The sequence below is a fragment of the Callithrix jacchus genome, chromosome 6 (assembly GCF_049354715.1).
Source record: "Callithrix jacchus isolate 240 chromosome 6, calJac240_pri, whole genome shotgun sequence".
NCBI lineage: Eukaryota > Metazoa > Chordata > Mammalia > Primates > Cebidae > Callithrix > Callithrix jacchus.
The window spans coordinates 140,094,551-140,119,418 of NC_133507.1; the positions used below are offsets into that span (position 1 = coordinate 140,094,551).

Below are 24,868 nucleotides of genomic sequence, written 5' to 3' on the forward strand. Positions count from 1 at the left end.
GCTCCAGAGTCTTCCTACATTGGCCTAAGGTGCATGACAGTGCTTTTTGACTTTTAGAGACAGTCTCCCTCTGTCGTCCAGGCTTGAGTGCAGAGGCGCCATCACTGCTCACTGTAGCCTTGAACTTCTGGGCTCAAGAGATCCTTCCACTCCAGCCACTGAGTAGCTGGGACTATATAAGCACATGCCACCATGCCTAGATAATTTTTAAATTTTTATTTATGTATGTATTTATTTATTTTTCGAGACTGAGTCTCACTCTGTCACCCAGGCTGAAATGCAGTGGTGTGATCTCGGCTCACTGCAACCTCCATCTCCTGGGTTCAAGCAATTCTTGTGTCTCAGCCTCCCGAGTACCTGGGATTACAGGCACCCGCCACCACGTCTGGCTAATTTTTGTATTTTTAGTAGAGACAGCGTTTTACCATATTGGCCAGGCTGGTCTCGAACCCCTGACCTCAAGTGATCCACCCACCTTGGCCTCCCAAAGTGCTGGGATTACAGGTATGAGCCACCACGCCTGACCCAGATAATTTTTAAAATTTTTCTGTAGAAACAGGGTCTGGCTATGTGTCCAGGCTGGTCTCCAACTCCTGGGCTCAAGTGATCCACCTGCCTCAGCCTCCCAAAATGTTGTGATTATAGGCATGAGCCACTATGCCAGGCCGACACCACTTCTAAATAGATTTCTTCCCAAGAGTTAAAAAATAGATCACAAACTGGACGTTAGTCCTTCTGCAATCTACTTTGCCAAACTGTTTCACCCCTAGCCACTGGCAGAAGATAGCCAGCACCAAGAGGAGGGAATTGGTGGCAGAGGGGTGTGCAAAGAGAGTTAAGAACATGAGCTCCCAGGAGGTGGGGAGACTGTGAGGACAGGCAGACAGTTGCCTTATGCAGCTGGGTGGGCCTGACCAAAGAGTAGTGAGGGCCTGGCGTGGTGGTGCAAGCCTGTATTCCCAGATACTTGGGAGACTGAGTGGGGAGGATTGCTTCAGCCCGGGAAGTCGAGGCTACAGTGAGCTCTGATCGTTCCTCTGTATATTTTATAGACAGCTTTATTTAGATAAAATTCACACAACAGGACAGGCGCAGTGGCTCACACCTGTAATCCCAGCACTGGGAAGCTGAGGCGGGCAGATCACAAAGTCAAGAGATCAAGACCATCTTGGCCAACATGATGAAACCCCGTCTCTACTAAAAAAACACACTCAAGAAAAATTAGCCGGACATGATGGTGTGCGCCTGTAGTCCCAGCAACTCGAGAGGCTGAGGCAGGAGAATTGCTTGATCCCAGAAGGCGGAGGTTGCAGTGAGCCAAGATCGTGCCATTGCACTCCAGTCTGGGTAACAAGAGTGAAACTCCGTCTCAAAAAAAAAAAAAAAAGAAATACAAAATTAGCCAGGTGTGGTGGCACGCACCTGTGATCCCAACTACTCAGGAGGCTGAGGCAGGAGAATCGCTTGAACCTGGGAGGCAGAAGTTGCAGTGACCCAAGATCGTGCCACTGCACTCCAGCCTGGACAACAGAGAGACTCATTCTCAAAAAAGTACAATTCAGTGGTTTTTAGTATATACAGTTTTGTGACCATCACCACAATATAATTTTAGAACATGTCATCATCCCAAAAAGAAACCGCATGTCCATTTAATATCACTCCCTGCCTTCACGGCCCCACCCTCTCCCAATGCTATGCATCCACCAATCTACTTTCTGTCTCTATAGATTAGCATATTTAGGACATATCATATAAATGAAATCATACATTATGTGGCCTTCCGCGACTGGCTTCTTTTGCTCAGCATGTTTTCAAGGTTCATCCATGTTGGATATGTGTCAGTACTTCACTGTATAGCTGGTTAATATTCTCCTTTTTTTGTTTGAGACAGGTTCTCACTGTGTCACCCAAGCTGGAGTGCAGTGTCTTGGCTCACTGCAACCTCCACCTTCAGGCTGAAACAAACCTCCCACCTCAGCCTCCCAAGCAGCTGGCCTTAGAGGTGCATGACACCACACCTAGCTAAGGTTTGTACTTTTTGTAGAGATGTGGTTTTATCATGTTGCCCAGGCTGTTCTCAAACTTCTGGGCTCAAGAGATTTGCCTGCCTCAGCCTCCCAAATGCTGGGATTACAGGCATGAGCCACTGCATCTGGGCACAAAAATATTCCATAGATGAATATTTTATATTTTGTTTATCCATTTGACAGTTGTTAGTCAGATTTTTTCCATTTTTTGTCTATTATGAACAATGCTGTGACCATTCTTGTACAAGTTTTTGTGTAGACATATGTCTTCAATTCCTTTTTTGGGGAGGGGATTTTTTTAATACTTTAAGTTCTGGGATATATGTGCAGAACGTGCAGGTTTGTTCCATAGGTATACACGTGCCATGGTGGTTTGCTGCACCCATCAACCTGTCATCTACATTAGGTATTTCTCCCAATCCTACCCCTCCCCTAGCCCCTGTTTTCAGTTCTTTTGGGTGTCCACCTATGAGTGGAATCGCTAAGACATAGTAACTCCACATTTAGCTTTCAATGTTTTGTTTTGTTTTGTTTTGTTACTTGGGGGCTTTCCAGCAAAAACCAAAAAGCCTGCTAGACAAATTCTAAAAGAGCTGTAACACTACATTTAGCTTTTTGGGGAACTTCCAAACTGCTTTCCAAAGCAGCTATGAGTTTTCTTGTTTTCATTTTTTTGAGACAGAGTCTCACTCTGTCACCCAGACTGGAGTGCAGTGGCTCTATTACAACTCACTGCACCCTCAACCTCCCAGGCTCAAGCAATCTTCCCACTCAGCCACCTGAGTAAATGAGACTACAGGCACGTGCCACCATGCCCAGCTAATTATTTGACTTTTTTTGTAGAGATGGAGTGTTACATTGTATCTCAGGCTGGTCTTGAACTCCTGGGCTCAAGCAATCTTCCTGCCTCAGCCTCCTAAATTGTTAGGATTATAGGGGTGAGCCACTGTGCCCAGCCAAATAAGTTTTCTCTCTCTCTCTCTTTCTTTGTTTCTTTTTGGAGACAGGATCTTGCTCTGTCATCAGGCTAGAGTGCAGTGGCACGGTGTCGGCTCACTGCAACCTCCACCTCCTGGGTTCAAGTGATTCTCCTGCCTCAACCTCTGGAGTAGCTGGGATGGTCTTGATCTCTTGATCTTGTGATCTGCCTGCCTCAGCCTCCCAAAGTGCTGGGATTTACAGGTGTGAGCCACTGCGCCCGGCCTGATTGGATTTTTAAGTACCTGTAGATTTCCTTTTACTTTACTGGCTGTTAATCCAAACGCAGCATGTTTCATTTTAAAGTGCATTTTATTTAAAAGTGCACCCAATAAAAAGTCCTAGGAGACTTGGTGATAGTAAAACTTTTATGCTTCCTCTTTGTCAGTAATTATTATCCCAGTTATAAGGATAACAATTAAGCATAATACGACAGCAATACTCTGCCCAATCTTCTAGTTAGAAGGTGCTACCGTGTATAATCCTGTTGCAAATATTGGAATGAGAATGGCAATTCCCACAAGTGTGGTGCGGTAGATAATTTCCACCTAAAATTTTACTTGCCAACATATTGAATTCCCCTTTGGGGGTCTATGAAGTTGCTTGGTTTTATTTTATTTTTCATTATTTTTATTATTTTTTATTTTTTTAATTCAGTCTCGGTAGAGACTGTCAAAAATTGCCAATGCGGACTATATTTCAATCCGCCATGGTGAGGTATTGGGAGGCTTTCAATTAGCAATAATCACACCTCGGATAAACCTCACTGGCTATGGTACCGCCACTGTGCAAAGCTGGTTCTATTTTCCCAAACGAAGAAAGCTCCAGGTTTCTCACTTTCATTACCTGGCAGAATATGCAAGGTAATTGTCCAGAACTAGCATATGGATTCACATTTTTGCATTTCCCATCCCTTTTTTTTTTTTATGTTGCAGAAGATCACCACTTGATTCACAGGAATAAGCAGGGCAAAAAGCTTAAAAACAATTAATGAAACTAGGACTTAATGACAAATGTATGACAAGCTTTGGAGCAAAATTCTTCACTTCAAGCCTCATTTTTGGTAAAAACTAATTACGAATAAACTTTAGTCTTATACGTGGTCTATTTGCATAAAGTGCAACAAAAATGGTTATTTTTACATAGGCCTTTCGGATTGGCTTCGATGAAACTCTATTTCACAAGGAATTTCAGATTTGTAAAGCTGGTATCCTCTAATACCTGTGAGTTGAGTGATCCTCTCCTCTTGAGGTCTCAAGATAAACTCAGAGCTTCCAGACCTGTTAGAAAGTTATGTGTCATCCAGCCACAGTTGCTCACACCTGTAATCCCAGAACATTTGGAGGCTGAGGCGAGCAGATCACAAGGTCAGGAGTTTGAGACCAGCCTGACCAATATGGTGAAACCCTGTCTCTACTAAAAATACAAAAACTAGGTGGGCATGATGACAGGCACCTATAATCCCAGGTACTCGGGAGGCTGAGGCAGGAGAATCACTTGAACCTGGGAGGCAGAAGTTGCAGTGAGCCAAGATTGCACCATTGCACTCCAGTCTGGGAGACAAGAGTGAGACTTCGTCTGAAAGAAAAAAGAGTTAGGTGTCTGTTCGTTTACCAATACCATGCTGTTTGGTTACTGTAGCTCTGTAGTATAGTTTGCTGTCAGGTAGTGTGATGCCTTTAGGTTTATTCTTTTGGCTTAAGACTGCCTTGTCTATTTAGGCTCTTTTTTCATTCCATATTAATTTTTAAATAGTTTTTTCTATTTCTGTGAAGAATGCCAATTGTAGTTTAATGAAGATAGCACTGAATCTATAAATTGCTTTGATGAGTCTGGCCATTTTATGATATTGATTCTTCGTATCCATGAGCATGGAATGCTTTTCCATTTGTTTGTGTCATCTTGAGTTCTCTGAGCAGTGGTTTGTAGTTCTCCTCATAGATCTTTCACTTTCTGTGTTAGCTGTATTCCTAGGTAGTTATTCTCTTTGTGGCAATAGTGAATGGGAGTTCATTCATGATTTGGCTCTCTGTTTGCCTGTTGTTGGCATGTAGGAATGCTAGCAGTTTTTGCACATAGATTTTGTATCCTCAGACTTTGCTAAAAGTTGCTAATCAGCTTAAGAAGCTTTTGGGCTGAGAACATGGGGTTTTCTAGATATAGAATCATGTCATCTTCAAAAAGGGATAGTTTGACTTCCTCTCTTCTTTTTGAGATGGAGTTTTGCTCTTGTTACCCAGGCTGGAGTGCAATGGCGTGATCTCGGCTCACCGCAACCTCTGCCTCCTCGATTCAGGCAATTCTCCTGCCTCAGCCTCCTGAGTAGCTGGGATTACAGGCACGCGCCACCATGCCCAGCTAATTTTTTGTATTTTTAGTAGAGACAGGGTTTCACCATGTTGACCAGGATGGTCTTGATCTCTTGACCTCGTGATCCACCCGCCTCGGCCTCCCAAAGTGCTGGGATTACAGGCTTGAGCCACCACGCCCGGCCCGACTTCCTCTCTTCTTATTTGAATACGCTTTATCTCTTTCTTTTGCCCGATTGCTCTGGGTAGAACTTCCAATACTATGTTGCATAGGAAAATATAAATTTTAAAACATAATTATTTTTAAAACTTTTAAGTTCAACTTACCAGTCATAAAATTCCCATCATAAATCGGTAAATGCTAACATTTTTTAGAAACAGGGTCTCACTATGTTGCCCAGGCTGGTCTTCAACTCCTGGCCTCAAATAATCCACCCATCTCAGCCTTCCAAAGTGCTGGGATCACAAGTGTAAGCGCCTGCACCCAGCCAAGGGGGCTTTATTAATAACTGGTTGGTTTTTGGCTGGACGCAGTGGCTCACTCCTGTAATCTTAGCATTTTGGGAGGCTAAGGAGGGTGAATCACGAGGTCAGGCATTCCAGAGCAGCCTGGCCAACATGACAAAATCGCATCTCTACTAAAAATACAAAAAATTAGCGGGACGTAGTGGCGGGCACCTGTAATCCCAGCTACTTGAAGGCTGAGGCAAGAGAATCATTTAAACCCAGGAGGTAGAGGTTGCAGTGAACCAAGATCTCACCACTGCACTGCAGCCTGGGCAACAGAGTCAGACTCCATCTCAAAATAAAGAAATACATACATAAAATTATTGGTTGGTCTTCTTTTCCAAATTAAAACTACTTTAGGCGGCTTATACTGTACTTGTTCATCTTATATATTTTCTTTCCTTTTGTAAAGCAATCGGTTGAAAAACCAGCCTCCCAAATACCTTTACTGCAAACTAATGAAAGTAAACATATAAATACAGTAAAACTTAATTTTTTTTCACGTTCTGGCTCTATTTGCAATGTCAATAAGAAACTTTAAAATTCTAAATCAATTATTCAATGACCCAATTTAAACTTGAATCTGCATATGTATCTTTTAAGCACTCTAAGATGACAATTTTAAACATTTTAAGAACCTGAAATGCCAACTATACATAATAAAACACACACAGAATACTGTTAGTTTGATTCTCATAAGCATTTCCCCAGGAAATTCTGTCCTTCTGAGGTGGAATGGTGATCAACCAATGAGTAGCCATTTGAAGATTACCTACCTGAGTGCTAAGGGTGGGAAGGGGGAGGTAACTCCTCAGGAGGCTGAGGAAGTTTTTCCACAAAGATTTTTCTTTTCTTTTTTGAGATGGAGTCTCGCTCTGTCACCCGCTGGAGTGCAGTGGCATAATCTCAGCTCACTGCAACCTCTGCCTCGCAGATTCAAGCAACTCTCCTGCCTCAGCCTCTTGAGTAGCTGGGATTACAGGTGCAAGCCCCTCAGCTAGTTTTTGCATTTTTAGTAGAGACAGGGTTTCACTATGTTGGTCAGGCTGGTCTCGAACTCCTGACCTCGTGATCTGACCACCTCGGCCTCCCAAAGTGCTGGATTACAGGCATGAGCCACTGCACCAGACACTCGCAAAGATTATTCTTATGACCCCAACTATCAGGCCAAGCCCTTTTTTTTTGCAGCCACTATCATGTGGACTCCAATACTAACAAGATGAGGATGAGGTTGAGGATTAAATGTCCCAAGCTTGGGGATCAAGTCTGGGGCTTGAGTCATATCACCACTCAATTTTTTTTTTAGACGGTCTTGCTTTGTCACCCAGCCGGAGTGCAATGGCGCAATCTCGACTCAGTACCTCAACCTCCACGTCCCGGGTTCAAGTGATTCTCTTCCCACAGCCTCCCAAGTAGCTGGGATTACAGGCGTGTACCACCATATCCAGCTAATTTTTGTATTTTTAGTAGAGGCAGGGTTTCACCATGTTGGCCAGGCTGGTCTCGAACTCTTAACCTCAAGTGATCCACCCACCTTGGCCTCCCTAAGAGCTGGGATTACAGGCGTGAGCCCCCACACCTGGCTCATCACTCAGTTTTCAAGTCCGTGTGTCCAATCACTCCTCATTGTCGGGCCACTTGTGAGGATTCAATATGTCGTGTATGTACTGCTTCTTTTTTCTCTGAATTCTCTGATTCTGGAGCTAGACTGCCTTGGGTTGCATTCTGGTCTGCCGACCGTTCGTATACGTGACCTTGGGAAGACATTTAACCTTTCCGTACCTCTGTTTTGTTCTCCACAAAGTGAAGGGAATAAAAGTACCTATTCTCAGGACTGGTCTAAAAGTTAGAAGAGGTAACACGGTAACACAGGTAAAGCCCTGTAGAACAGTGCCTCAACAGGATGTAGGGCTCACGCCTGTAACCCCAGCATTTTAGGAGGCCAAGGTGGGCAGATCATCTGAGGTAAGGAATTCGAGCCCAGTCTGGCCAACATGGTAAAACCCTGTCTCTACTAAAACTGCAGAAATCAGCCAGGTGTGTTGGCGGGTACCTGTAGTCCCAGCAACTTGGGAGACTGAGGCAAGAGAATCACTTGTATCTGGCAGGCAGAGGTTGCAACTGAGATCATGCCACTGCATTCTAGCCTGGCAACAGAGCAAGACTTCGTCTTCAAATAAATAATAAACAAATAAATAAAATAGGTCCGGGCGCAGTGGCTCACTCCTGTAATCCCAGAACTTTGGGAGGCCGAGGCGGGCGGATCTCAAGGTCAAGAGATTGAGACCATCCTGGTCACCATGGTGAAATCCCATCTCTACTAAAAAACAAAAATTATTACTGGCAGTTAGCACAAGAAATAAAGAGAGAAATTAAGCAAAATATAATTTAACATTTTTTAAAAAGAAAAAGAAATACAAAAATTAGCTGGGCGTGGTGGTATATGCCTGTAATCCCAGCTACTCAGGAGGCTGAGTCAGGAGGATCCCTTGAACCCGAGAAGTGGAGGTTTCAGTGAGTCGAGATCACGACACTGCACTCCAGTCTGATGACAGAGTGAGTCTTCATTTCAAATAATAATAATAATAAACTGAGCGAGGTAGCTCACGCCTGTAATCCCACACTTTGGGAGGCTGAGGCGGATGGATCACCTGAGGTCCGGAGTTCAAGACCAACATGACCAACATAAAGAAACCCCGTCTCTTGCCAGGAGCGGTGGCTCATGCCTGAATCTCAGCACTGTGTTAGGCTGAGGTGGGCAGGTCACAAGGTCAAGAGATCAAGATCATCCTGGCCAACATGGAGAAACCCTGTCTCTACTAAAAAATACAAAAATTAGCTGGGCGTGGTGGCGCATGCCTGTGGTCCTGGCTATTTGGGAGGCTGAGGCAGGAGAATCACTTGAAGGCAGAGGTTGCAGTGAGACGAGATTACACCACTATACTCTAGCCTTGTGACAAAACAAGATGCCATCTCAAAAAAAAAAAAAAAAGAAAGAAAGAAAAAAAGAAACCCCATCTCTACTAAAAAAAAAAATTAGCTGGGCATGGTAGCACATGCCTGTAATCCCAGCTACTCAGGATGCTGAGGTGGGAGAATCACTTGAATCTGGGAGGCAGGGGTTGCAGTGAGCCAATACAGCGCCATTGCATTCCAGCCTGGGCAACAAAAGTGAAACTCCATCTCAAAAAAAAAAAAAAACCCACCAAAATAATAATAATAAAATTAGCTTGGCTTGGTGGCACTCTCCCATAGTTCCAGCTACTCAGGAAGCTGAGGCAGAAGAATCACTTGAACCCCGGAGGCAGAGGTTGCAGTGAGCCAAGATCGCACCGCCACTGCACTCCAGGCTGGGTGACAGAGAAAGACTCTGTCTCAAAAAGAAAAAAAAAAAGATCACCTCACCAGGAGTAAGTCTGGTCGAAGGGTTTGCTATGATTGTCACTCACTGTTGTTATCATTATTGTCACATGTATTAGGACTGCAACTTGCAGAGAGATTCACCTAGCATCTAATTAGATTGTGTGGATGTGAGGCTCTGTCTGACTTTGGGTCATATCTTCTAAGGTCTTTTTTTTTTTTTTTTTTCAAGACAGATTATAAGCATGTGCCACTACTCCCTGGTCATTTTTGTATTTTTAGTAGAGAAGAGTTTCACCATGTTGACCAGGCTGGTCCCAAACTCCTGGCCTCAAGTGTTCTACCAGCCTGGGACTCCCAAAGTACTGGATTACAGGTGTGAGCCAGGTCAGGAGTTCGAGACAAGTCTGGCCAATATGGTGAAACCCCATCTCTGCTAAAAATACAAAAATTAGCCAGGCATGGTGGAGGCATGGTGGAGGCCTGTAGTCCCAGCTACTGAGGCAGAAGAATCGCTTGAACCCGGGAGGCGGAAGTTGCAGTGAGCTGAGATGGCGCCACTGCACTTCAGCTTGTGTGACAGAGCAAGATTCCGTCTCAAAAGAGAAAAAAAGGAATATCAAATGCTCCCTCTGCTGGACAACACCTCAGGCTTGTGCAGAGCCCCAAACCTGCAGTGTCAGTTTCCTCCAAGGTCTGAGTGTGGTGAAGTGGGTCAATGGCCCTTTAAGAGGCACTAGCCAGCTCTGGTTGCCATGGACGCAGCTGCACACAGACCGGGTAGAGGCCCACAGTATGTCCTCCAAAGTTCACTCCACAGGTGGGAAGAGGACTGCTGGTGCTGGAGGCGGGACCCGCTTCTCCCTTCCAATCCACCTCGGGGTAGTCTTGGAGGAATCTGTTCTGGGGTGCTGGGGCCGGGACTGAGGTACCCTGCCTTGCTTCCCTGACCCCTGTCCTTCTCCTCAGGGTCTGCCATCTTAGCCTCTCCTCTTTCTGTAGGCTCCAGAACCAAGGACCACCAACCCTCGGGCGTGGAGGGTCTGCCATTCCCAGAGGCCAATGCTGAAGCCATCAACTTCCTCAGCTCCCTCGGTGAGCTCAGACAGTGTTGCCGATGTGGGTGCGGGGAGGGGTGAAAGTCTGGAGCGGAGGGAAGAGAGAAGGTCCAGTCTCTTTAGTCTCTCTCTCTCTCTCTCTCTCTCTCTCTCTCTCTCTCACACACACACACACACACACACACACACACACACACTCTCTCTCTTCCTTGATTCTCCTAGGACTCAGAAAATATCTGAGGCCTATTTGTTGACATTCTTCATGGGAGGTCCCCAGGGACATGGGGACATGGGGGAGGAGTCTTCCTCTGTCCACACCAGTGAGGAAGGCTGTGGGATGAGGGGGCAGGTGGGAACAGTGGGGACCCTGGTGGTTGTGGGGTCAGAGGATTGGGGCCCAGAAGCAGGGGCTATATCTGTTCCCGCGGGCCCCTCACCCCAGAGTACGAGGAGCTACAGTTGCTGTTCTTCTCCGAGACGCTGGCCATGGTGTCGGACACCGGGGAGCCTCAGGGAGAGCTGACCATTGAAGTGCAGAGGGGGAAATACCAGGAAAAACTTGGTCTGCTGACATCCTGCATCTTCGTGCACGCCTTTACCCAAGGCTTCTTGGACAAAATGCTTTGTGGAAATTCCCTCCTGGGTAGCATTCCTGCTGCCTGATGCCCCTCACCCTCTCCTTCCTCCCCGCCTCCCCTCCACCATTTCTAGAATCTTTTTCAGGACCAATCCCTTGGCTTTGCCTTGGACCAGGACAAGTCACCGGGGCGGGCGGGGGGGGGAGGGGGCAGGGAGTTACCCACGGACTCGGGATGAGGGCACCTCTTACCCATTCTGTAGTTTCTCTGGGACCTTATTACACCTAGTCCTCCAGCCTGGGCCACCACCTTCCCTTCCTTCGGCCTCTGACCCATATCTCCTGTGACTTCAGTGTCTGTGTCCCTGCACCCCAGGCCATCTCTCAGAGAAGCTGGAGCTCATGGAACAGCACAGCCACGAGTTCATCAAGGTACTTCCCAGGGCACCGGCCTTGACCCAATCCAGGGAAGAGAAGAGGGATTTTGACTTAAGAAACAGCAGCAACAACAAATCGAGAACCCCCTTTCATACACAGTGAAGCTAAAGAATAGCACTCGTGTTATGAAATATAAAACTCAAAAGCACTGCACTTCACAACGCTGATTTGTTGTTGTTGTTGTTTTGTTGTTGTTTTGGGTTTTTTTTGAGATGGAATCTCCCTCTTGTTGCCCAGGTTGGAGTGCAGTGGCCAGATCTTGGCTCACTGCAACCTCCGCATCCCAGGTTCAAGCGATTCTCCTGTCTCAGCCTCTCGAGTAACTGGCATTACAGGCGCCCACAACCATGCCCATCTAATTTTTACATTTTAGTAGAGGGGGGTGGTTTCACCATGTTGGCCAGGCTGGTCTCGAACTCCTTACCTCAGGTGATCCACCTTCCTGGGTCTCCCAAAGTGCTAGGATTACAGGCATGAGCCACTGTACCCAGCCATCAGAACACTGGTGGTTTTTTTTTATTGCATTTTAGGTTTTGGGGTACATGTGCAGAACATGCAAGATAGTTGCATAGGTACACACATGGCAGTGTGTTCTGCTGCCTTCCTCCCCTTCACCCACATTTGGCATTTCTCCCCAGGCTATCCCTCCCCAGCTCCCCCTCCCGCTGTCCCTCCCCTATTCCCCCCAATAGACCCCAGTGTGTAGTACTCCCTTCCCTGTGTCCATGTGTTCTCATTTTTCATCACCCGCCTATGAGTGAGAATATGCGGTGTTTCATTTTCTGTTCTTGTGTCAGTTTGCTGAGAATGATGTTCTCCAGATTCATCCATGTCCCTACAAACGACACAAACTCATCATTTTTGATTGCTGCATAATATTCCATGGTGTATATGTGCCACATTTTCCCAATCCAGTCTATCATTGATGGGCATTTGGGTTGGTTCCAGGTCTTTGCTATTGTAAACAGTGCTGCAATGAACATTCGTGTGCATGTGTCCTTATAGTAGAAGAACACTGGTTTTAAAAGGGCTGGGCTGGGCACCGTGGCTCACACATGTAATCCCAGCACTTTGAGAGGCCGAGGCAGGCAGATCACCCTGAGGTCAGGAGTTGAAGACCAGCCTGGCCAACACAGTGAAAGCTCATCTCAACTAAAAATATAAAAATTAGCCAGAAGTGGTGGCAGGTGCCCATAGTTCCAATCAGGAGGCAGAGACAGGAGAATTGCTCAGAAGTGCAGTGGCACAATCTTGGCTCATGGCCACCTTCGGGAGGTAAGACTGTGCCACTTAACTCCCACCTGAGCAACAGAGCAAAACTCTGTCTCAAGAAAAAAAAAAAAAAAATGAGGGAGGGCTGGGTACAATGGCTCAGGCCTATAATCCCAGCACTTTTTGAGGCCAAGACGGGAGGATCCCTTGATCTCAGGAGTTTGAGCCTGGGCAACATGGGGAAACCCACCAAAAATTTTTACCATTTTTGTACAAAAACTACAAAAAGTAGCTGGGTGTAGTGATGTGTACCTGTAGTCCCAGCTACTTGGGAGGCTGAAGTGGAAGGTTCAGTGTGCATACCGCCGCACGCCACTCCAGCCTGGGTGACAGAGTGAGACCCTGTCTCAAAAAAAAAAAAAAAAAAAAAAAGATGGAGACTGGGCAAAGTGGCTCACGCCTGTAATCCCAGCACTTTGGAAGGCCGAGTTGGGCAGATCACCTGAGGTTGGGAGTTCAAGACTAGCCTGACCAGCATGGAGAAACCGTCTCTATTAAAATAGAGAACCGTCTCTACTAAAAATACAGGATTGGCCAGGTATGGTGGCGTGCGCCTGTAATCCCAACTACTCGGGAGGCCGAGGCAGGATAATCGCTGAATCCTGGAGGAGAGGGTTACAGTGGGCCAAGATGGTGCCATTGCACTCCAGCCTGGGTGACGAGCAAATTTCATCTACCCAAAAAAAAAAAAAAAAAAAAAAAGACGGGGTTGGTTTTTGTTTTGTTTTGTTTTGTTTGTTTTTGCTTGTCTGGGGATGGTTTTTGTGGGAAGGTTGTTAGACTTGAGTAGTTTCCAGTGCATAAACAGGTCATGTTCACATTCCACAAGTTAATTAAATGGTTGGGGCTGGATATGAGGGGCACAGAGCTGGGGGACTTGGAGGCCAGGTGGGACAGGGCCCCAGGGAAGGGTAGGCTGTGGGAAAGGTCAGCCCACCAGGCCTCCAGGGAGGCACTGGGCTCTCAGGCTGGAGGAGGGCTGGCATAGGCTGGATTCAGAGTTTGGGTATCAGGAGATCTTCTCAGAGGCAACCTGCTGGCCCTGCGCCCAGCCCACCCCCATCGTTTAAAACCAGTGTTCTGAAGTGCATTGCTTTTGAGCTTTACACGACATCATAACACAACTGCTGTTCTTCAGCTCCACTGTGTATGAAAGGGGTCTTTTGGTTTGTTGTTGCTCCTGTTTTTTATTTATTATTATTATTTTTTTTTTTTGAGACGGAGTTTCGCTCTTGTTTCGCTCTGGAGTGCAATGGCACAATCTCAGCTCACCGCAACCTCTATCTCCTGGGTTCAAGCAATTCTCCTGCCTCAGCCTCCCGAGTAGCTGGGATTACAGGCACGCGCCACCATGTCCAGCTAATTTTTGTATTTTTAGTAGAGACGGGGTTTCACCATGTTGACCAGGATGGTCTCGATCTCTTGACCTCGTGATTCACCTGCCTCAGCCTCCCAAATAGCTGGGATTATAGATGTGCACCACCATACCTGGCTAAATTTTTTTTTCTTTTTGAGACAGAGTCTCTCTCCATTGCCCAGGCTGGAGGGCAGTGGGATGATCTCGGTCACTGTAACCTCCGCCTCCCAAGTTCAAGCGATTCTTCTCCTTCAGCCTCCAAAGTAGCTGGGACTACAGGCAGGTACCACCATGCCCAGCTAATTTTTGTATTTTTAATAGAGACGGGTTTCACCATAATGGCCAGGCTGGTCTCAAACTCCTGCCCTTGTGATCCACCCACCTCGGCCTCCCGAAGTGCTGAGATTACAGGCATGAGCCATGGTGCCTGGCCAATTTTTGTATTTTTAACAGAGACGGGGTTTTGCCATGTTGATCAGGCTGGTCTCGAACTCCTGACCTCAAGTGATCCACCCGCCTTGGCCTCCCAAAATGCTGAGATTACAGGTGTGAGCCACCACGCCCAGCCCTGCTGCTGTTTTTCTAAATCAAAATCTTTAAACCTCAGTTTTCTCATTAATTAAGAATGGTCGGGTGATTTCTGGGGGACCCACGGAATCCCTGATCATCCCCCAAATGCTCTGGCCCTTAGTTCCTCATCCTCCCCATGGAAAGGAAGACGAGTTTGCTGAAGGAGGATGATCAGTTGGCTGTGACCAGAAGCATCAAGGAGGGTGAGGTAAGGATGACAGCCAGATGGGAGATGCACTCCACACTGTGAACGCAGAATATCTGAGACAGGTCTCAATCAATTTAGAATGTTTATTTTGCTGAGGTTAAGGACACACCCATGACACAGCCTCAGGAGGTTCTGAGGACATGTGCCCTCAGTTTGTTTGTTTGTTTGTTTTGAGACAGCGTTTCGCTCTTGTTGCAATGGCGCAATCTCCACTCCCCACAACCTCCGCCTCCCCATTTCAGGCGTTTCTCCTGCCTCAGCCTCCCGAGTAGCTGGGATTACAGACATGCGCCACCACGCCAGGCTAATTTTGTATTTTTTGTTTCGTTTTGTTTCTTGTTTGTTGTTTTGAGAGGGAGTCTCGCTTCTTTGCCCAGGCTGGAGTGCAGTGACACAATCTGGGCTCACTGCAACCTCTGCCTCCTGGGTTCAAGCAATTCTCTGCCTCAGCCTCCCAACTAGCTAGGATTACAGGGCGCCACCACATCTGGCTAATTTTTTGTAGAGATGGGGTTTCACCATTGGCCAGGCTGGTCTTGAACTCTTGACCCTGTGATTCACCCACCTCGGCCTCCCGAAGGCTGGGATTACAGGCGTGAGCCACAGCACCCGGCCTAATTTTGTATTTTTAGTAGAGGTGGGTTTCCCCATGTTGGTCAGGCTGTTTGTTCTCCAACTCCCAACTTCAGGTGATCCACCGGCCTCGGCCTCCCAAAGTGCTGGGATTACAGGTGTGAGCCACGGCATCATGCGCCAGCCCACAGCTTGGTTTCTACATTTTAGGGAGATATGAGACAACAATCAACATGTATAGGATGTACATTGGTTCGTTGGGAAAGGCAGGACAACTAGAGGCAGGGAGGGGGCTTCCAAATCATAGGTGATAAGAGATATGCTTTGAAGTTTCTGATTAGCCTTTCACTGAATACACAATTTACATGTGAGAGTTGGGTAGAAAAGTGGTCACTTATGCCTTAGTCTGGCTTAGTGAAACAATAGAGCAGAGGAAGCCATCAGATATGCATTTATCTCATGTGAGCAGAAGGATGACTTTGAGTTCTGTCTGTCCTTTGTCCACAGGGAATTTCCTGTGGGCAAACAGTGAGGGAACCATGCAGTTTTATTATCTTAGTAGCTACCTTATTTAGGAATAAAATGGGAGGCAGGTTTGCCTGAAGCATTTCCTAGCTTGACTCCCCTTTGGCTCAGTGATTTGGGGTCCCAAGATTTATTTTTCTTTCACAATGTCCCCTTCAGAACCCTGAGCAGGGACCAGGTTAGATCAAGCCAGGGGCCCAGACTGAGGAATCATTAAAAACCATATGCCCAGCTGAAGGCCAGGTGCGGTGACTCACGTCTCTAATCTCAGCACTTTGGGAGGCTGAGGCAGGCGGATCACTTGAGGTCAGGAGTTCAAGACCAGCTTGGCCAACATGGTGAAACCCCAAATCTGAATAAAACATAAAAATTAGCCAGGTGTAGTGGTGTGCACCTGTAGTCCCACCCACTTAGGAGACTCGCTTGAACCCAGGAGACAGAGGTTGCAGTGAACTGAGATGACACCATTGCACTCCAGCCTGGGCAACAGAGAGAGACTGTCTCAAAAAAAAAAAAAAAAAAGCCCGGGCATGGTGGCTCACACCTGTAATCCCAGCACTTTGGGAGGCCGAGGTAGGCCTAACACCTCAGGTCAGGAGTTCGAGACCAGCCTGGCCAACATGGTAAAACCTCATCTCTACTAAAATTACAAAAATTAGCCAGGTATGGTGGCCTATAATCCCAACTACTTGGGAAGCTGAGACAGGAGATCCCTTGAACCCAGGAGGCAGAGGTTGCAGTGAACTGAACCCGCACTATTACACTCTTTGTCTGGGTGACAAAGAGCAAAACTCTGTCTCAAAAAAAAAAAAAAAAAAAGTCCGGGTGCAGTGGCTCACGCCTGTAATCCCAGCACTTTGGGAGGCAGAGGCCAGTGGATCACAATGTCAGGAGTTCTAGATCAGTCTGGCCAACATGGTAAAAGCTTATCTCTACTAAAAATACAAAAATTAGCCAGGCGTGGTGGTGGGTTCCTGTAGTCCCAGCTACTCAGGAGACTGAGGCAGGAGAATGGCTTGAACCCAGGAGGCAGAGGTTGCAGTGAGCTGAGACTGCACCATTGCACTCCAGCCTGGTGACAGAGTGAGACTCCATCTCAAAAAAAAAAAAAAGCTCAACACCTGGCTTGCCCACCCCCTGCTGTCCCCTGCACCTTCCTGTTCCAGGTTCCTGACCCTGATCTGTTCTGAACAGGAAGTGAAGACTGCAGTGACTTCTTTCCCCTGGAGCTCAATCAAGGGCTTCGTGTCAGAGGCTGCCAACCTGGTGCTGCTCAGGGTGATGGCCTGCCGGCAGATGGTGCCCAGCAACGCCCGCTTCCTGGCCTTGGACAGTGAGGGCAAACTCTGCTATTCCACCTATGTGAGGGGTCTTCCTGGGCAGGGGACTTGGCTTGGCAGCAAACTAGAAAAGGCATGAAAAGCACTGAGATGGGGAACAGCTGTGGAGATAGATGAGGAGGTGGGTGGGGAAAAAACAGCACAAGTAGGAATGGGGCTTCCAAGGACAGGAAAGCACATTTGTCAGGGAGTGAGTGTCGGGTAGATGAAGTGAGAGGGGCTGAGAGGTGGAAACAATTCAGAGAAGCAAAGCTTTTGCACAGAAGTCAGTCCAGAAAAAATAAATATAGTGCAGGGCTGATTTTAAAAATACATCATTTTTTGGCTGGGTGTGGTGGTTCACGCCTGTAATCCCAGCACTTTGGGAGGCCAAGGTGGGCAGATCACTTGAAGTTAGGAGTGCAAGACCAGCCTGGCCAACATGGTGAAACCCGGTCTCTACTAAAAATAAAAAAATTAACCAGGCGAGGTGGCGGGCACCTGTAATTCCAGCTACTCGGGAGACTAAGGCGGGAGAATCATTGCTTAAACCTGGGAGGTGGAGGTTGCAGTGAGCTGAGATCGCACAACTGCACTCCAGCTTGAGCAACAGAGGGAGACTCCGACTCAAAAAAAAAATCATTTTTTAACTCAAGGAAGTGCAATATGTCCAACTGTACTTAAATATTATTTTATTATTTCTCAACCCCAAAGGGTGTTCCATTTTTGTTTTTTGTTTTTAACTAAAATCTCAAAATTGGCATGCCTAAGACTTCCTGCAGTAGGTGATTTTAAAGCCTTGCCACTGAACACATGATTTCCAGTGAGATACTTTGGGGGCTGTTTTTTTTTTTATTTTTTTGAGACAGAGTTTCGCTCTTGTTGCCCAGGCTGGAGTACAATGGTTCGATGTTGGCTCAGCACAACCTCCGCCTCCTGGGTTCAAGTGATTCTCCTGCCTCAGCCTCCTGAGTAGCTGGGATTACAGGCACGTACCACCACGTCCAGCTAATTTTTTGTATTTTTAGTAGAGATGGGGTTTCTCCATGTTGCTCAGGCTGGTCTCGAACTCCCGACCTCAGGTGATCTGCCCGCCTCAGCCTCTCAAAGTGCTGTGATTACCAGCATGAGCCACTGTGCCTAGCCGATTTGTGTTTCTTTGACCACCTTTGTAAATTACATTCCAGGCTTGTCTATCAAAACACACCAGGCAGCAATGCATTTGACATGAACAAGCACAATCCATTCCCCCTGCGTTCTTTAAAATGTGGGGTTTTTCGGTTTTTTTTTTTTTTTTTTTTTGAGACGGAGTTTCACTCTTGTTACTCAGGCTGGAGTGTAATGGCACAATATCGGCTCACTGCAACCTCCGCCTCCTGGGTTCAAGCAGTTCTCCTGCCTCAGCCTCCCGAGTAGCTGGGACTACAGGCGTGTACCACCATGCCCAGCTAATTTTTGCATTTTTAGTAGAGATGGAGTTTCACCATGTTGACCAGGATGGTCTCGATCTCTTGACCTCGTGATCCACCCTCCTTGGCCTCCCAAAGTACTGGGATTATAGGCCTGAGCCACCGCGCCCGGCCTGAAACATGTTTAACACTTTTCTCTCCATGGCCACAGCCATAACAGGGGTTTAAGTTTTAATTACAATAAGGACAGACTGCCAGCAACAGCATGGGTCTGAGGTGGCCACAAATATGTCTGGTGTCACGCCTCCGAGCCTCACTTTACCTCCACCCACTGGCCCTAGTAGCTCATCCTCCCTCTCTGCTCCCACATCCCTCCCCATACTGCTTCTCATCCCTGTAACAGAATTTGCCAACTAGAAGCATCTGGTCAGTGAGATGGCATGGGAGGGGGTTGGGGCAACCTGGAGCTAGTTCCCTATGAGGGGTCCCCAACTTAGCTTGGAGGTTTAGAGATGCAACCTCAAATGTTGTGGTGAAGATATGAGATGGAGAAAAGGCTAAGGTGAGATGATGGGGAGACCCTGGCGGGCATCCACGTCACCTCCCACCCCCCAATTTTGGCTGTTTCCAGCAAGACCTGGGCTTCCAGACCATCCACATGGACCAAAAGCAGGCCGAAGTGTTCATCGTGGAGCAAACTGTCCACTCGGAGGAGGGCATTCCCATGTCCTGCCAGTACTACCTGCTCTCTGATGGGTGAGCTGCTGATGGTGGGGCGACGGGTGGTGCTGAGCTTGTAGGTGCTCAAGGAAACTGGTTGCTTCTGGGGACACCACCAGGAAGAGCTGCCGTGGAGATGGGAGTGTCCTTCCGCTTTATCCATATCATTCACTCTTTCTTCATTTATTTGCTTGTCCTCTTAACCCTCACAGTGCCTCACAAACCTTCTCACTGAACACCACAGGCCTGATAGCTAGTGCAGCTGCCACTGTGTAAGAGGTAATATTGAAAACATCAAGGTTTGAATGACTGCACACTTGATGAAATCGCTGTGCTGGAAGAATTGCCTGTGGCAGGCTGCCGTGCAGTCACCACAAAGCACTGGCTCTAAATCACAAGAAAATTCAGGTGGAAGAAAAGAGAGTTGTTGGTTTTTTTGTTTTTGTTTGTTTGTCTTGAGACAGAGTCTGGATGAGTTTATTTCTTAAAATTTCAGAATATGGCCGGGCACAGTGGATCATGCCTGTAATCCCAGCACTTTGGGAGGTGGAGGTGGGTGGATCTCCTGAGGTTGGGAGTTCAAGACCAGCCTGACCAACATGAAGAAACCCTAGCTCTACTAAAAATACAAAAAATTAGCCGGGTGTGGTGGCACATGCCTGTAATCCCAGCTACTTGTAAGGCTGAGGCAGGAGAATCACTCGAACCTGTGAGATGGAGGTTGTGGTAAGCTGAGATTGTGCCATTGCACTCCAGCCTGGGCAACAAGAGCGAAACTCCATCTCAAAAAAAAAAAAATTTCAGAATAGGTATTGACATAATCACTACACTGGGGAAAAAGTAATAAAAACGTTGTTGGCTTTATCTCATAACTTAGTTTGTTTTCAGTTTTGGTGCGATCATAGTCCACAGCAGCATCCAGCTCCTGGGTTTAAGCAATCCTCCTTCTTCGGCCTCCCTAGTAGCTGGGACAATAGGTGTGCTCCAGGCCACTCTTTCTATTTTGAGTGCCACATAGCAGCAAGTTCCATTATCTTTCCTTTGTTTTTTCTTTCTTTCTTTTTCTTTCTTTCTCTTTCCCTTCCTTCCTCCCTCCTTTCTTTCTTTCTTTCTTTCTTTTTTTCCTTCTTTCCTTCTTTCTTTTTTGAGATGGAGTCTTGCTCTGTTGCTCAGGCTGGAATGCGGTGGCATGATCTTGGCTAACTGCAACCTCCGCCTCCAGGGTTCAAGTGATTCTCCTGCTTCAGCCTCCCAAGTAGCTTGGACTACAGGTGCCTGCCACCACACCTAATTTTTGTATTTTTAGTACAGACAGGGTTTCACCGTGTTGGCCAAGCTGGTCTCAAACACCTGACCTCAAGTGACCCGCCCATTTTGGCCTCCCAAAGTTCTGGGATTACAGGCATGAGCCACTGTGACAGGTGTGAGCCACTGTGACAGGCCTCTTTCTCTTTCTGAGACACTCGCTCTGTTGTCCAGACTGGAGTGCAGTGATGCAATCTTGGCTCACTACAACCTCCACATCCCAGGTTCAAGTGATTCTCATACTTCAGTCACCAAAATAGCTGTGATTACATGGCAGGCACCTGCCACCATGTCTGGCTAATTTTTGTATTTTTAGTAGAGACGGGGTTTCACCATGTTGGCTAGGTTGGTCTCAAATCCCTGACCTCAAGTGATCCACCCATCTCAGCCTCCTAAAATGTTGGGATTACAGGCGTGAGCCACTGCACTTGGCCAAGGAGGGTCCTTGATTTTCTAGTGCTGGATCTAGGACCTCTAAAGATCCTTTTCTTTTTTTTAAAAAAAAACAGGGGGCCTAATACTTGCCAAGCCCTGTGTGTCATTTGGACATCCAGAAATGAACACCACCCAGGAATTCAAAAAATCTGAGAAGGAGGCAGAATAAAGGCCTGGGATGGTCTCTCAAGAGGCACTGTCAGCTGGGCACAATGGCTCACGCCTGTAATCCCAGCACTTTGGGAGCCTGAGGCAGATGGATCAGGAGCTTAGGAGTTCAAGACCAGCCTGGCCAAGATGGTGGAACCCCATGTCTACTAAAAATATAAAAATTAGCCAGGCGTAGTATCGGGCCGTGTAATCCCAGCTAATCAGGAGGCTGAGGCAGAGAATTGCTTGAACTGAGGAGGCGGAGTTGCAGTGAGCTGAGATCTCGCCACTGCACTCCAGCCTGGGCAACAGAGTGAGACTCCGTCTCAAAAGAAAAAGGGGTGGTACTGTCATTTATGAGTCTGCTTAGGCTGCCATAACAAAATACCACAGGCTGAGTGGCTTCAAGAGAAATGTATTTGCTCACAGCTCTGGAGGCTGGAAGTCCAAGATCATGGTGCTGTCAGAGTTGGTTTCTGGTGAGGGCTCTCTTTCTAGCCTGCAGACAGCTGCCTTCTTAGTGTGTCCCCACATAGCCTTTCTTCTGTTCGTGAGTGGAGAGAGAACTCTCTGGCATCTCCTCCTTATAAAGACACCAATCCCATTTGATTAGGGCCCCACCCTTATGACTGCATGTAAAGGTAATGACCTCCCCAAAGGCCCTACCTCCAACTATCATCACACTGGGGATTAGATGGAGAATACAGTCCATAGTGGATGGGCTGGGAAGACACTCCCTCTCACATGTTCTGTGTTGCACTCCAGGCACCTGGCCAAGAGAATACAGGTGGGCTCCCCAGGGTGCTGCATCATCACCAAGATGCCCATCTTGAGGGAAGTGGGTGAGTGAAGTCCAGGCCTTGGACAGCGCAGGAGAGTGAAGGGGAGCGGGGAAACCTGGGCCTTCCAGGATGCAGGGACTAGACCCAGTGTGCTGTGAACGGGACAGGAGCCTGGAAGCAGCTGGAGAACACCTGCCTTTCAGCCCCTGACCCCAAGCACTAAGAGGAGGATCTTTCTTGCTGGGAGCCCCTTCCTGCCACTCTGTCCACACAGCCGACTCCTGGGGCTCCACCTGAGCCTTCTGTTTGGGTGTTCTCGGGATCCCTCTGGGTATCCAGGGAAGGTTCTGGGGTGGGGACGCCCAGCCTTCCATGTTCCCCACCCAGATGAGATTGAGCCACGCCCCGTGTTTGAGAAGAAGCCTCTAGTGTGGGAGGAGGATATGGAGCTCTATAGGAAGTTCCTGGAACGGAAGGTGAGAAGAGGCTACACCAGCCTGGGGTCCCCATTCCCCACTGGGCCTTCAATTCATTATTGATGGGCGGGGCGTGATGGCTCAGGCCTGTAATCCAAGCACTTTGGAGGCCAAGGCGGGCGGATCACCTGAGGTCGGGAGTTCAAGACCAGCCTGACCAACATGGTGAAGCCCCGTCTTAAAAAAAGAAAAAAGAAAAAAAAATTCGTTATTGATCTCTCTGCACCTGATTGAAATGCACACCCGTAGGGTCTGGAAGGCTCCAGCGCCCCTTAGCTCTCCTTGGAGCGAGTGGGTGGGGGCTCCTGGGGCGCGGGGGGGGGGGTCCCCGCCCAGCTCAGGCTCGGGCTCTGTCCCCCGCCAGGAGGAGCTCCGGCTCGGCCATGCCAGCTATCTGCGGCAGCACCCCGAGGCCCGCGCGCTCATCTCCGACTTCCTGCTCTTCCTGCTGCTGCGCCAGCCAGTGGACGTGGTCACCTTTGCCGCCGAGTTCTTCGGCCCCTTCGACCCGCGCCGCCCGTCGTCCCCGGGCTTGGGCTCCTCCAACCGGCCCAGCCCTTTCCGCTCCCTGGAGCCCGAGGGAGACGCCGGCTCCGGGGCGGGCTAGGCGGGACCCGGGACGGGCCCGGGCAGGAAGCCAGGCGTCGGGCTGGGACGCGGGCGGGACGCTGGCGGGGGGCGCTTTCCGGGCTGCGGTTTTGGGGTAATAAACGGGGCCCTCCGCGGTTCCGCAGCGCCTGCCTACAGCTTCCCTGGCTAGCGTCGTGTGTCTCTGGCTAGAAATAGGAACCGTTACCGTCTGTACCTCGAGTGGATTTCAGCTTTTCCTCCTACATGTTTTCATCATTATCCCCATTCTACAGATAAAAACGTATAGAGGCTCAGAAAGTTTAACTTTGGGAGATGGCAAGTGGGGAGGCAGAATTATAACCTGAACGTTGGAGTTGAAAGACCACAAGGCCAGGGCGGTGGCTTGCGCCTGTAATCCCAGCACGTTGGGAGGCCGAGGCAGGTGGATCACCTGAGGTCGGGTGTTCGAGACCAGCCTGGCCAACATGGTGAAACCCCGTCTCTACTAAAAATACAAAAATTAGTCGGACGTGGTGGTGCACACCTGTCATCCCAGCTGCTCGGGAGGCTGAGGCATGAGAATTGCTTGAACCTGGGAGGCTGTGGTTGCAGTGGGGCAAGATCGTGCCATTACACTCCAGCCTGGGCGCAGAGCAAGACTCCGTCTCAAAAAAAGAGAAATACCCTGAGTACCTTGGCACTCAGATCTTACAGACGCCGCAATGCATAATTGCCCAACCCATTGCCCAAATTAAAAACACGCGGCAGAGGGTGGGGGAGGGAGAAGGGCCGATGGGAGCACCGCTGGCTTAGCTCAAAACCCCTGATATCTCGCAAACACAGGCAGCACTCACGCTCCAGCTCCTCCCAGTTCTCACTGACACACAGGAACCGTCAAACTCAGGAGGCGGGGGTCCGAGAGTAAAAAGAATGGGGAGATGATCGTCACATCCTCTGGACTCCTCGTGGAACGTCCGTGCTGGCCAGTGGCTTCTGTCCGGATGCTCAGTAGCAAACATTAGGCAAACTCCCAGGGAGGGGGTGGGTGCAGGCTCTTTCCCTCCCTTGTTCGTTCATCAGACCTGCTGCTGCAGACTCCAGAGACGCTTTGGCTCTCTAGTGGACAGTACGACCAGATACTTACACTGCTGGGTGGGATCTGGGGTGGGGGAGGACCCAAGATTCACGGGAAAAAAGGCTTCGTGGAGGACTATTGTTCCTCTCCCTTATTTCAAAAGAAACATGTTCTTTTTTTTTTTTTTTGACATAGAGAGTTTCACTCTTGTTAATCAGGCTGGAGTGCAATGGCGTGGATCTCGGCTTACCGAAACCTTCGCTTCCTGGGTTCAAGCAATTCTCCTACCTCAGCCTCCTGATTGGGATTACAGGTGCCCCCCACCACACCCAGCTAATTTTTTTTGTATTTTTAGAAGAGACAGGGTTTCAGCATATTGGTCAGGCTGGTCTCGAACTCCTGACCTCATGATCTGCCTGCCTTGGCCTCTCAAAGTGCTGGGATTACAGGCGTGAGCCACTGCGCCCAGCAAGAAACACATGTTCATAAGGTAAAACTTAGGAGAAGGAGATAAATCAAAAGAAGAAAATGAAATCCTCTTAATCTGTCTACCTGGAAGCAGCAGCTGCTCACATCCTCTCTACTCTCCCATGCATAAAAGCAGCTGGTGTTTATTGAGTGTTCACCCTGTCAAGCCCTTTTCTAGATTTTTGATCTGGTCTTTATAACTTCAGGGGAATTTATTTATTTATTTATTTATTTATTTATTTTCGGCTGGGTCTTGCTCTGTCACCCAGACTGAATGCAGTGGCGCAATCTGTGGTCACTGCAGCCTTGACTTCCTGAGCGCAGGTGATCCTTCCACCTCAGCCTTCTGAGTGGCTGGGACTGCAGGCATGCACCACCACACTGGGCTGATTTTTTTTTT

General features: G+C 48.2%; 1 protein-coding gene and 2 non-coding genes across 10 annotated transcripts; 1 reads left to right on the forward strand and 2 right to left on the reverse strand.

Annotated features, from left to right (window-relative positions):
• Nucleotides 1-2,569: 2,569 nt before the first annotated feature.
• LOC118154969 (U7 small nuclear RNA) lies at nucleotides 2,570-2,631 on the reverse strand. Its single transcript, XR_004745211.1, has one exon. It is a non-coding gene; the product is annotated as a U7 small nuclear RNA (small nuclear RNA).
• Nucleotides 2,632-3,662: 1,031 nt separating this feature from the next.
• On the reverse strand, nucleotides 3,663-3,801 carry LOC118154836 (U4 spliceosomal RNA). Its single transcript, XR_004745094.1, has one exon. It is a non-coding gene; the product is annotated as a U4 spliceosomal RNA (small nuclear RNA).
• Nucleotides 3,802-9,933: 6,132 nt separating this feature from the next.
• Nucleotides 9,934-23,101, forward strand: CATIP (ciliogenesis associated TTC17 interacting protein). Of its 8 annotated transcripts, none has more exons than XM_008999475.4 (10): nucleotides 9,934-10,063; nucleotides 10,184-10,276; nucleotides 10,682-10,882; nucleotides 11,193-11,248; nucleotides 14,575-14,661; nucleotides 16,954-17,121; nucleotides 19,119-19,243; nucleotides 21,863-21,939; nucleotides 22,267-22,355; nucleotides 22,720-23,101. In XM_008999475.4, the coding sequence occupies exons 1-10, from the start codon at nucleotides 9,937-9,939 to the stop codon at nucleotides 22,960-22,962; spliced, it is 1,266 nt and encodes a 421-aa protein (XP_008997723.2). In that variant the 5' UTR covers nucleotides 9,934-9,936; the 3' UTR covers nucleotides 22,963-23,101. The 8 variants fall into 8 exon arrangements, with proteins under 8 accessions (XP_008997723.2, XP_035161563.1, XP_054113901.2 ...); XM_008999478.4 differs by having other exon boundaries at nucleotides 9,951-10,109; nucleotides 10,717-10,882; XM_008999476.5 differs by having other exon boundaries at nucleotides 9,951-10,063; nucleotides 10,717-10,882.
• The last annotated feature ends 1,767 nt before the right edge of the window (nucleotides 23,102-24,868 follow it).

What these genes read in the sequence shown, in the direction of transcription:
- CATIP (XM_008999475.4), top strand. Translation starts at nt 9,937, where the DNA reads ATGGACGCAGCTGCACACAGACCGGGTAGAGGCCCACAGTATGTCCTC. An exon ending in GAAGCATCAAGGAGGGTGAG is followed by an intron (nt 14,662 to 16,953) that starts GTAAGGATGACA and finishes TGTTCTGAACAG; the next exon opens with GAAGTGAAGACTGCAGTGAC. An exon ending in GGAAGTTCCTGGAACGGAAG is followed by an intron (nt 22,356 to 22,719) that starts GTGAGAAGAGGC and finishes GTCCCCCGCCAG; the next exon opens with GAGGAGCTCCGGCTCGGCCA.